Source organism: Nerophis lumbriciformis, linkage group LG21, assembly GCF_033978685.3.
Source record: "Nerophis lumbriciformis linkage group LG21, RoL_Nlum_v2.1, whole genome shotgun sequence".
Classification (NCBI taxonomy): Eukaryota; Metazoa; Chordata; class Actinopteri; order Syngnathiformes; family Syngnathidae; genus Nerophis; species Nerophis lumbriciformis.
The window spans coordinates 43,915,285-43,927,382 of record NC_084568.2 but is presented as its reverse complement, the minus strand read 5'-3'; the positions used below and the strand labels follow the sequence as shown (position 1 = coordinate 43,927,382).

Sequence of the window (12,098 nt, the reverse complement as noted above, 5' to 3'; positions counted from 1 at the left end):
TACATTGATTTGAGTACCCTTGTTAAGTACCTGTGATAAAATGACATTGGTTTTTAGAGGTTTTATAAAGTGTTTATAAGTGTGTGTGAAGGGTTTATAAAGAAGTTAAATCAGTGGTTCTTAACCTGGGTTGGATGGAACCCTAGGGGTTCGGTGAGTCGGGCTCAGGGGTTCGGCGGAGGTCAAGACACACCCGACATCGTGTAAATACAAACTTCTCCCTATCGGCGTATTACGGATACGGCAACAGCTGACTGATTTGCAGGTGTGTCATTTGTTGTGAGTTTATGTTGGTTTTGTTGTTTGAACAAGGTGATGTTCATGCACGCTTCATTTTGTGCACCAGTAATAAAACATGGTAACACTTTAGTATGGGCAACATATTCACCATTAATTAGTTGCTTATTAACATGCAAATTAGTAACATATTGGCTCTTAACTAGTCATTATTAAGTACTTATTAATGCCTTATTTGGCATTGCCTTATTATAACCCTAACCAAATAAATCTAAATGAAGTCTTTGTTACTTAGAATATGTTCCCCATACTAAAGTGTTAGCAAAAACATAACTTTGTCTTGAATTTGAAAAAAAAAACCATTCTATTTTTCATTAAAGAAGTGTTGGGTGAATGAGCATATGAAACTGATGGCGCTCAATACCTCCAACAAGGTTAAGAACCACTGAGTTAAATCAGTACTTCTCAATTATTTTCTGTTACACACCCCAGGAAGAATCAATCAATCAATCAAAGTTTACCTATATAGCCCTAAATCACGAGTGTCTCAAAGGGCTGCACAAGCCACAACGACATCCTCGGCTCAGATCCCACAAGAAGAACATCATTTGCGTCCCTCACTGTCCACCGCAACTATAAATGCTATCATTTGTTCATACAATTGTTGTAAGTACACCTCTGCATAACACTGTATCCCTATTAACATACAACAAAAACACCGCACAGGTCTTTCCTTGTCTCCCACCATAGTCACAGTGAAGCCAAGCATTTTGTCATGTTCCCCAAGGGCCCCGGCATATATTTATCAAAAATAACATCCCCACTTCACCGAAATGTACCCACCAGGGGAATGAAACCTCCACGATAATCATGGGAACACTATACTATTAACATCAAATATGCATAATAAAATAAATTGAACAAATAATAAAAAATTAAGAATGAATGATAAACACATTTAAATGAATAAAACCGTTTTTCTAAAAAATGTAATTTGTTGCCAAATAAAATTGCAAATATTTCAATATGGAATGAATAATTATTTAAATGTTTAATTTATATTATTGTTAAAGTTCAAGTTAAAGTAGCAATGATAGTCACACACACTTGGTGCGGCGAAATTATTCTCTACATTTGACCCATCACCCTTGATCACGCCCTGGGAGGCGAGGGGAGCAGTGAGCAGCAGCGGTGGCCACGCCCGGGAATCATTTTTGGTGATTTAACCCCCAATTCCAACCCTTGATGCAGAGTGCCAAGCAGTGATGTAATGGCTCCCATTTTTTAGTCTTTGGTATGACTCGGCCGGGGTTTGAACTCACAACCTACCCATCTCAGGGCGGACACTCTAACCATGATATGTAAATACAGTAATTGAATGGATTCTGTACAATAATCACAAATCATTTGATTGAAAAGATGTGTTGAATTCAATGCACAGCATACATCACTGGGTGCTTATTAGGACTGACTTAATAAAATGCTCGTTAATCACGAGCTTAGCGCTAATTAATGTCATTTATCACAGACTGCAAACATGTTGACTTGTCTTTTAGATTCCATGTGTGTGCTCAGAGTTTACCCTTTGGCCAAACGGTTGCTAAGAACCCGTTGTACTTCCTGCGGATGATATGGGACATGGCCCACTACACCAATCAGCTACTCAGGCATAGCAACAAAGGTTTTTTTAGTCAAATACTGTCTAAATTAGGGCTGTCAAATGATAACGAAACGAAAATATGTCATCGCAATTAATCTTCAATAATTAACTTGTGATTAATGAGTTAGTTTCTTTAATTAGTGTACCTTAGACAGATCTTTTTCAACTTTTTAATACTAACTATCTTTAGTACTAACACGGGACTAGGGTTGTCCCCATACCAATATTTTGGTACCGGTACTAAAATGTTTTTCCATACTTTTCAAAATAAAGGGGACCACTAACAAATGTCGTTAATGGCTTCATTTTAACAGAAAATGTTATGATTAAACACATGTTTCTTATTGCACTTAAAGAATCATTTTAAAAGATTAAAATACAAAAATAAAGTCATTATACACACTGGGCTTTTCTTATTGCACTCATATAAAATTGTAAATGATTCTTTACTACATATAGCCTTGCCATAGTTTAGGATTAGGTGAGAATAGAACGCTTTAATGAATAAATGCTTCATGGTTTATATTTGTCACTCTTGGTCTGTGCGTTCAGACAAATATCATTATTACTAAAAACAATATGGGTCAAGGTACATAGCTAAGACATGCAGCAGGTAAAACACACATTGTTAAAGATAACACACATTTTGGGAGTTTGTTACAAATTGAGTAATTTCACAAGCATTAGCTTACGCTACGTGGGCAGTTTAAACTGCGCTAATAATTGGCAACAAGCTGTGTGTCTACGTATTTGTATGTACATTACCTTTAAACTCCTTGTGCAGCATTGATGATTGTTTTTTACATGTTTGCCTAAGTCTGAAGCAACTACTGTAATACTCTAATGCCACCTTTGGCAAGGCATGTTTTAAAGCACCGCTTGCAGAGTGGCGCTTCCATGTTTAAAGCCTCACCTTTATCGGTAGTTTTGAAGCCCAAATACCTCTATATTGCGCTTCACGCAGTCTCTTGCACCCTCTTTATTAACCGGTAGAAATGCTGCAAAAAGAAATGACGTTTTTTGCCATTCCTCCTCTCCGCATTGTTTTTGCTTGTACGCGCAGGTGTGTTTGCGTGCTGACACACTCAACATGCGCCTCAGCTAAAACTAAATGAAATAAATTACCAGTAACTCAACATAATCGCGTTAACTTTGACAGCCCTGGTAAAAAATATTTTGCCGATCTGCAGTTCAATATCTAAGTTAATTGTTATTTCTTGTCTCTTTCACTCTTCTGCGCATGTCTGCCTTGAATGGTTGCGTGGAGGCTGCGAGGCCCTGGCCGCCATCATGCCGTACGACGCGGTCAAGTTGCTTTTTTGCCTTTCGTTTTTGCTGGTGTTGTCCCAGCATCGTGCCGTCTACAAGAAGATGCTGCCCCAGCTGCAGAAACGTAGGTGTCCCATCAGGAAACACACACATACACACTTAACGTTCCAGGACAATTCATAAAACACTATCAAAAACTGCTTTATTGAACCAAAGCACGTATATTAAGTTATACAAATCTCCCCGCACTCCACCAAACAAGCAGGCAGCCAGTTTAATGATGTACGCTGAACACTCTGTCTTCAACACCATGGCCAAGAAACCAAAGACAAGAGCAGGGGTGTCCAAACTTACCCCAGACGGCCACTTTGATAGAATTTGTACATTAAAGATACTAAACACAACACATGGTTAACTTTATCTGAACATTTCATAATAACAAAGGCGTGTAAGATCATACATAAAAAAAGACACGTAGGCCATTTTGCTTTTCGGGACCCATCTTGGGGGCAATTTCTTTTTCTTTTTTTAAATGTCAATATTTGTTTATTTCATCACTTTTATGTAGCATATTATTTTATATGTGTAATGTTGTAATTTGGGACATGTGTATTTTTCTGTAGAATGTGTCGCGGGCCTATAATAAGTGAGCTGTAAATTGGCCCTTTGGACACCTCCGTGTTAGAGCAAGCAAAGAAGGGGATAATTATTATTATTATTATTATCAGCTAAAGAAGAGCGAAGGATTAGCGGGAGAGCTTTGTGTTATTTTGAATTGCACTTTTTTACTTGGTGAGAATAAGAGATTATCGCATACAGGTTTGATCCATATTTGGCTTTCTGTCTTACAGCATAAACACTGTTGCTGGATAACAAGCTAAATGTAGGTTTTAATTGAAGTTATTATTTTTAGTTCATAAGCATTGCAGGCTAATGTTGCTGTTGAAATTTGTGTGTACATTGACTAACTTAACACAAACAGCAACTATAAAGTTTGCTTATTCATTTGCTCATTAAATGGGAACTGCACTTTTTTGGGAATTTTGCCTATTATTCACCATCCTTATGGGAGACAAGAACACTTATGGATTTATTTATTTTCTCAATTTGTATCAATTGGCTTGTTGGAGGTGGCTAACAATGCAGAGAATGGGAGGAATCCATTCCGCCTTTCAAGCACTCTAAAAGTGCATCCAAAAAGCGCCAACAATATTTACATCTCCTGACATGTATGTTACCAAAGTTATTATAAGCGCTAACACAGGCAAACTCATTTAGCCGCGCTTTGATCAGAGCGATAACTAACGTTTTTTTACGATTTAGATGCCATAAAAAAAGAAAAACATATGTGTTCTTGTTTTACATTGGGATTGGGAATGACAGGCAACATTAAAAAAACTGTGCAGTTCCCACTCAAGCCCAAAATACCATATTAGGCAGTTCACAAAATTAAAAAATATGTCTGCTGCGCTCAGGAAAACGTAGTCTGGAGCGGCGGCTGGGAGATTTGAAGCTGGCCCAAGTGAGACAGGCTGCCAACCCAAGGACCCCTGTGGACTTTTTGACCATCAAAATGTAATAAGCCTGTCAGCTCACCCTCAGCAGAGTCACATTTTGGGTAAGAATGTTCTCAGCTTAAACGTTCGTTTTTCTGCAAAACAGTTAGTTTTATATAAATGATTAATGTGCAGTTTTGTTCTTTCATATGATACATAGCACTTTAACATTAATCACAAACCTGGCCCAGAATCCAACCACTGGATAAATAAAGGCAGTTAATTGAAAAATCTTTCAGTACAAATAAACACACACGTTTGGACTTTCATTTAAAATTAATGTGCTATTTGTCAATGTAAAACTTCAAATACGTGACTGGCATCACTATCTATCTATCTATCTATCTATCTATCTATCTATCTATCACGTCTGGCCTGTTTCAATTGCACATACTGTAAGATGTTTGAATGCAAAATTGTAATAAAGACAAGTACCTGGTTTCACTTTACATGAACAAATCCATTGTTTGTAATAACTGAAGCACATCTCAAATAAGAAGAAATGCCAATATTTGCAGTGATGGCACCTTAATGCGAAACACAGAGCATTAAATAGAACTACAAGTAACAGAAAGTGGCAAAACACACCCTGTACTCATCCCCAACAGACAGCAATATGTTGCGTTAGGTTTTTAGAAAATCCAAATATACCGTATTTTTCGGAGTATAAGTCGCACCGGCCGAAAATGCATAATAAAGAAGGAAAAAAACATATATAAGTCACACTGGAGTATACGTCGCACCCCCGGCCAAACTATGAAAAAAACTGCGACTTATAGTCCGAAAAATACGGTACTGATAAACAAAAGTTGTTACTGCTGCACCCAGTAATGCCAAGGTTACTGCGCTTCCATCTGAAAGCCGCCATTGCTGTAAGGGTTCGGGTCTGCATGTCTAGAAGACATGGTCATGATCTTTTGGATGCCTTTGTAGAGAGCCACCAGGGGGATGGAGATCACGGGCATTACACAGAGCAGCACGATGATGGCAAACACCCAATTTGGGTAAGGCTTGACCTCGGTTTTGGGAAAGAGTTTCTATAAGAAAAGGACAGAATGGGATGAAAAATGTGAAAATGTCTATGATTGATTGAAAACCATTTTTTTTCTTCTCACATAATCTTGGTTCCATGCAAAGTATGTGGGGTGTTTCTGAGTTTGGAGGACCACATACGCCACCAGTACTACCAGGAGCAATAAAGGACTGATAACAGTCCAACAAATCTTCCAATAAACATTGGGTCTCTTCCCAGTCATGAAATAGATGTCCTCGCTGAAGCTGAGGGCGCAGAAAAGGCCGTTTAGAATAGGAGGGCCAAATTATGCAGAAAGAGAGTTGAAGAAATAAGTACTTTTTCATTCCATAGATGTACACCACTCCGACTGTTTCGAAGAATGCAATGATGAGCAAGGGGACGGAGCCCACATAGCTGTTGAAGACCTCCACCCAGTAGTTCCCAGAGCCCATGGTGAAGATGAGAGAAAGGCAAAAGGAAATCAAGCAGAAGAGCCCTGGAAAAAAGTCAAAAGCACCGAAAAATTATTCACAAATAGCAAACTTAATGAAGCTCATTTTTAGGTACCTGTCACAACTTCATTGGGCACCGACTTGGGCAACAGCTCCAGATCAGCAAGGGGTTTGAGGACTCCCTCCGCGTTGCCAAACATGGAGGACAAACCTAAGCTGAAGAGCATCAGGAAAAACAACACAGCCCATAACTGCGATCCAGGCATCTCCAGCACTGCTTCAGTGAACACGATAAAAGCCAGGCCGGTTCCAGAAGCGCTCTGAGATTTGAAACAAAGATACATTTTGGTCTAGTGCAATGATACATCTAATGGTACTCAGGAACATCACACATTCAAATTAAACTTTCCTTGCTTGGCTGCCACTTAAAGCTAAACCTCTGTGGTTAATGGAAGTAAGGATAGGAGGTGGTACTGTACTTGGTGTCAAAGGTTTAAGAACCATTGGTTTAGTAGTCTATGGATGTTCTCACTGATCAGGTCATTGTGTTCTCAGGGCATTCAATCGATCACAACTAGACGGTTTAGTTTGTCTTAGAAGAGGTTTCACTTTTTATCTGAGCAGGCTTCATCACTTCATGCTCATAGACTTAGATGGCTCAGATTTGGTCATTAGTCTAGTTAGTACATTGAGTGCAGGTCTCACACGGGAGGAAAAGCAGGAAGCAACCTGTGTGTGAGAGCATAAACAACACCATGAAATCACCTGGTCAAGGAATGTTTTTAGGTCACAGTCTCTCAGTTGCAAGCTGGAGAGCTCGACAGGACTGGTCCAATTCAGATACTCAACCCAGTGGTCGTAGTTCTCGGTTGTTATGTTCTGGTCGGAAAACTCAAAGTGGTTGGTCAAAGTCAAGATGTTTCTGTAAAGTCAACACATGTTTTGGTTTTTCTGTTTGCGTCCAGAATGCTTTGAGATTATAATTGAACATCGTACTCCTTAAGACAGGTGTTAAAACCGCTGTTGGCTTTAAAACCCAGGATGGAAAAGATGGAGATGGCTGCATAAAGAGATGTGGCACTGTTGATTATTCCCACGACGACTGCATCCTTTTCGCAGTCATTTCTAAAACACACATTAGGGAAATCAACAAAGAGTGAAACACAAACCTCTTTGTTGATATAATAGTCCTTACTGTTCATTGGCATAGCTGGAGATCGCTATGATGCCTCCAAAGGCCACTGAGAGAGAGAAGAAGATCTGGGTGGAAGCATCTAGCCACACCTGAGGGTTCTTCAGTATCTCCCACTGAAAACATCTCTTTTTATAATTTGGATCCAACAAGGAAAAAACAATCCACCAAAGAGCTCACATCAGGAGTGAAGAGATAGACCAGTCCATCTGCAGCTCCAGGCAGGGTAAGGGCACGGATCAGAAAGATGGTCAAGACCACATAGGGCAAGGTGGTTGTCACATAAACTGCCTAAGAAACAAAACCACATTGAAATACCAATCTTTCTTCTTCTATCAGTCCACTGACCTTTCCCATGGACTGGATTCCTTTGATGATACAGAGATAGATCAACAACCAGGCGCAGGCCAGGCAGACCACCAACCACCACTGCAGAGAACCACTGGTCTCGATGTCAGTCGTGATGTTGAGCGTCTGACGGTACCAGAAGTAATTGACTGCCGTGCTCTTCTCACATTCCACATCCACGCCTGCCGTGTGAGGTAGGGAGTCTTGTGACCTCCTTCTTGTTTTGGTGACGTGTCTTAGTTACTTTACATTACCTGTGCGATTAACGTTGAGTGGACACTGGCTCCAAGGTAGAGGGTTCTGGAAGGAGTTGAAAAAGTACCAAAACACCCAGGCCAGGATGGTGTTGTAGAACATGCACACCAGGAAAGACACAACCATAGAGCCGATGCCTAGCATGGAGCACATTAGAAAGTTTGTTCAATATTAGGAGGAGCGGACCGTGACAAAAATGTTGTCCTGAACTGACTGATTTTTGAACTATTGAACGCAAACCAGAATTTGTTTGGACGCGTGTTTTAGAGGATCTCAAATAGATTGGATACAAATGTATTGTTAGTGCGAAATGACAAAATGAATAAATCAAGAACAAGGCAAATGACTATGTGACAATGGACTTTATTCCACTCATTTGACTTTCAGACACCTGCATCCTCTTCAAAGAGCAGGATGGCTCCATCGACGCATTAGTGGCTAGCATTTCTTCATGGTGACGGAGAAGGAACGGGCTAGGAATAGTATTCATTTACTGTCAAATTTCACGTAACGCGACATATCACTTACAATTTGACGTTTTACAAGCTATTTTTGCTTCTCCCAGCCCCAGAGAGTTATCATTCACCAGAACCAGGCAAAAGATCGGTCCCCGTACTCTGGACGCCAGTCCGCCCTTGAACATGAATATCTAAATGCAAGCTGTGGCACCCCCTATGGATTGTGCTCAATATTAATATTAGTTGTATAATCATTAGGCAAATGACTTATGTTTCTAAAAAAGTGGGAGGTTTTGCTTGATGTTTTAGTTCTCCTCCCTTTTGACTCTGTCGCCTAACGCTGTGTACTCAACTCTGCAACCTCAAGCCACAATGGGAGAGCAAATTTGAAGTGGAGCTGCCTTATTGGGGTAAAACATTGAGGTTTGATGTCAACACAGAGTCATGTGGTGTCATTGGCAGAAAAGTAGCACAGTAGGGATGCATGTTCTGGAATGGTAGTACTCCTACTCCTGTGGGAGTGGAAAAGTCAGCTTGCAACAAACAAACAGGAACAATTCTACAAAATATCAAAATCACTTTTTTGTGTTTTATCTGATGGCAAAGAGGAAAAGTGTGACGATAACCATAGAATCCAAAACGCGGAGGAATACGAGCATTACACAGGCATGTGAAATGTCCGCAAAAACGCGTACCTTTGTGTCTTTAAACACTATTTTCACATCCAAATGTAGCTTCCACATTTATTTTAATGAAACAAAAAAAAAAGATCTAAACAAAAACGTATTGAACTCAGCTGCAGGTACTTCCTGTTCCTCTTGCCTTAATACCGCAAGGAGATGATGAGGGACACCCAAACAAGCATGATCTAGCTAACTTACTCTGTTGGCTCTCTGAGCCACACCTTTGACGACTACGTCTACTTTGCTGCTCATCATATTTGGGTGATTACAATCCCAACCAGCTGTGGTTCTAGAGCAGGGGTGTCCAAACTTTCTGACTTGGGGGCGGCATTGGGCTAAAACTAATTGGCCAGGAGCCAAATACATGTACATACTATATATTGATATTAGAGATGTCTGATAATATGGGACTGCCGATATTATCGGACGATAAATGCTTTAAAATGTAATATCGGAAATGAATCATATCGATTTCAAAATTATCGGTATCGGTTTCAAAAAGTAAAATGTATGACTTTTTAAAAGGCCGCTGTGTACACGGATGTAGCGAGAAGTACAGAGCGCCAATAAACCTTAAAGGCACTGCCTTTGCGTGCCGGCCCAATCACATAATATCTACGGCTTTTCACACACACACACACACACACACACACACACACACACAGGTCACACTGAGGGTGGCCGTATAATCAACTTTAACACTGTTACAAATATGCGCCACACTGTGAACCCACACCAAACAAGAATGACAAACACATTTCGGGAGAACATCCGCACCGTAACACAACAGAACAAATACCCAGAACCCCTTGCAGCACTAACTCTTCCGGGACGCTACAATATACACCCCCCGCCCACCTCAACCTCCTCATGTTCTCTCAGGGAGAGCATGTCCCAAATTCTAAGCTGCAGTTTTGAGGCATGTTAAAAAAAATAATGCACTTTGTGACTTGAATAATAAATATGGCAGTGCCATGTTGGCATTTTTTTCCATAACTTGAGTTGATTTATTTTGGAAAACCTTGTTACATTGTTTAATGCATCCAGCGGGGCATCACAACAAAATTAAGCATAATAATGTGTTCATTCCACCACTGTATATATCGGTATCGCTTGATATCGGTATCGGTAATTAAGAGTTGGACAATATCGGATATCGGCAAAAAAAAACATTATCGGACATCTCTAATTAATATGATATATAATTAATATAATTGAGTATTAGGAGTATGTGAAAGTTTGACTCCTACCTTGTTTACTTCCATGACGACCTCTAAAAGTTTTGGAATCAATCAAGCAGCTAAAATGGGCCAAACATGGATCAATGTGAAGAGTGTTTTTCATTTTTCCCATCATGCACTCTAATGGATTTAAAATGGATGTCATTTTGAATTTTGTATGGTCTTTGGATGTTTTTTCATAATATTGACAATGTTCATTGAGCAGGTTGTGTTATGTGTTGACCTTTGTTAGTTGCATTTGTTTTTTTTTTGCACCGTGACTAGGGAAGGTTGTGTAATATAAGTAAATGCTGTGCTAGAATATATAATCACTCTCAAGGGTAATTGATGTGATTTACTCACATTGTCCACAGATGGCAGCAAATATGAAGCATTCAGAGGCCACCTGGTGTTTAACATTCACTCTGCGGTGTGATGCTTTGTGGAACTCACGATGTCTCGCGGGACAAATTGAAGAGGCTGGCACTTGGCCCGTAGTTTGGACACCCCTGGTCTCGAGTGTTTATTAGTAGGCAGCGAGAAGGTATATTTTTGAGGTGACGGGTGTAAACAGAGGTCACAACACAGGAAGTATATAACCCGAGGGGGCGTGGCTATTGGATAGCGTTTCTAAATGGGAAACTTTCTTTGCATGCATTTTATATAATTTAACAGGACATTTTCAATGATTCTATTGTTTGTAAATATCTACTATAAAAACAAAAAAGGACGTGTCAAAAAGACCGCCAATAGAAGTTGGTAGATAAAAATCTAAATCTAAAGTTCAAATGTGGTGTAGAAAAGCACCTAATTGCAGGAAATGTAGTCCTGATTTTCAAAATGTTCTTTAGCGGCTTCATTTTTACGCCAGTTTGCCCCTTTTTCTTTTCCATAAAGAGTGCTCTCATGCCAGAATACACCCAAATATTGGGCTCTGTACCGAGGATGTGGTTGTGGCTTGTGCAGCCCTTTGAGACACTTGTGATTTAGGGCTATATAAATAAACATTGATTGAAATAGGATGGTCAATGTGGTTAAAAGCATGATGGCTGATGGACCAGAGAAGCCTCCCAACAAACAAAAGGTGAGTAGTTTTACTTTATTTTAGTTGTTGTTTTTTACTGTTGGGAATTTCAAAATATTAAATGCCTGCAGAATGAATTTGGGACTTTTATGTTGCATTGTTGGACATTTAAAAGGAGAGAGTTTTGCTAATATAAATGTGTAAATGATGCCAGGTGACCCACCAACTCCCCCCAGAAAAGGCGAGATGGACCTCCAGACTCCGATGCTTCCTTTGCGCAGCCTCTGCCCTATGGCCATCTCCAGGTAGAGCAGGGGGAGACCCTCAAACACCAGCGCTATCAGGTAGGGGATGAGGAAGGCTCCTGAAGAGGTAAAGGTGTTGCTAATGAAGTCACTCAGCATGGGTGAAATATGTGAAGGTGATGAACTTGCTGCCCTCCAGTGTTTGTTTGGCTCCACCTTCCCTGACATGCTATGAGGAAGTGAGTTGACCTTCTGCACTAATTATCAACCAGACCATGGGAAGCTGAAAAAAACTCACCTCCTCCGTAGATTTGGCACAAGTAGGGAAAACGCCAAACGTTCCCGATTCCCACCGCAAAGCCGATAGCGGTCAGCATGTACTGGATCTTGTTTTCCCATTTGACGTCCCCCTCCACGCCTTCCCTACTTTTGTCCATCTTGAGCCGGCCAGCAGATGAGGTGCAATCCCACACTCCAGCCTTTT

At 40.2% G+C, this 12,098-nt stretch overlaps 2 protein-coding genes across 4 annotated transcripts in view; one reads left to right on the top strand and one right to left on the bottom strand.

Moving 5' to 3' along the window:
* tert (telomerase reverse transcriptase) overlaps positions 1 to 5,171 on the top strand; it is a 22,130-nt gene extending 16,959 nt beyond the window's left edge. Inside the window, exons 14-16 of one of the 2 annotated variants that reach the window (XM_061982328.2) lie at positions 1,794 to 1,918; positions 3,165 to 3,290; positions 4,642 to 5,171. In XM_061982328.2, coding sequence (XP_061838312.2) covers positions 1,794 to 1,918; positions 3,165 to 3,290; positions 4,642 to 4,745 — 355 coding nt within the window. In that variant the 3' untranslated portion in view covers positions 4,746 to 5,171. The remainder of the gene's footprint in view (positions 1 to 1,793; positions 1,919 to 3,164; positions 3,291 to 4,641) is intronic. The other variant, XM_061982329.2, reaches the window with a different exon arrangement.
* On the bottom strand, positions 5,082 to 12,098 carry LOC133620779 (sodium-dependent neutral amino acid transporter B(0)AT3-like). 2 transcript variants are annotated; one of them, XM_061982330.2, is made up of 12 exons: positions 11,913 to 12,098; positions 11,593 to 11,733; positions 7,984 to 8,121; positions 7,730 to 7,911; positions 7,562 to 7,672; positions 7,385 to 7,497; positions 7,186 to 7,314; positions 6,955 to 7,111; positions 6,305 to 6,509; positions 6,074 to 6,233; positions 5,838 to 6,000; positions 5,082 to 5,759 (listed from the first exon to the last, which is right to left on the bottom strand). In XM_061982330.2, exons 1-12 carry the CDS (start codon positions 12,049 to 12,051, stop codon positions 5,562 to 5,564), a joined length of 1,836 nt encoding a protein of 611 aa, XP_061838314.1. In that variant the 5' UTR covers positions 12,052 to 12,098; the 3' UTR covers positions 5,082 to 5,561. The 2 variants fall into 2 exon arrangements, with proteins under 2 accessions (XP_061838314.1, XP_061838315.1); XM_061982331.2 differs by lacking the exon at positions 11,593 to 11,733.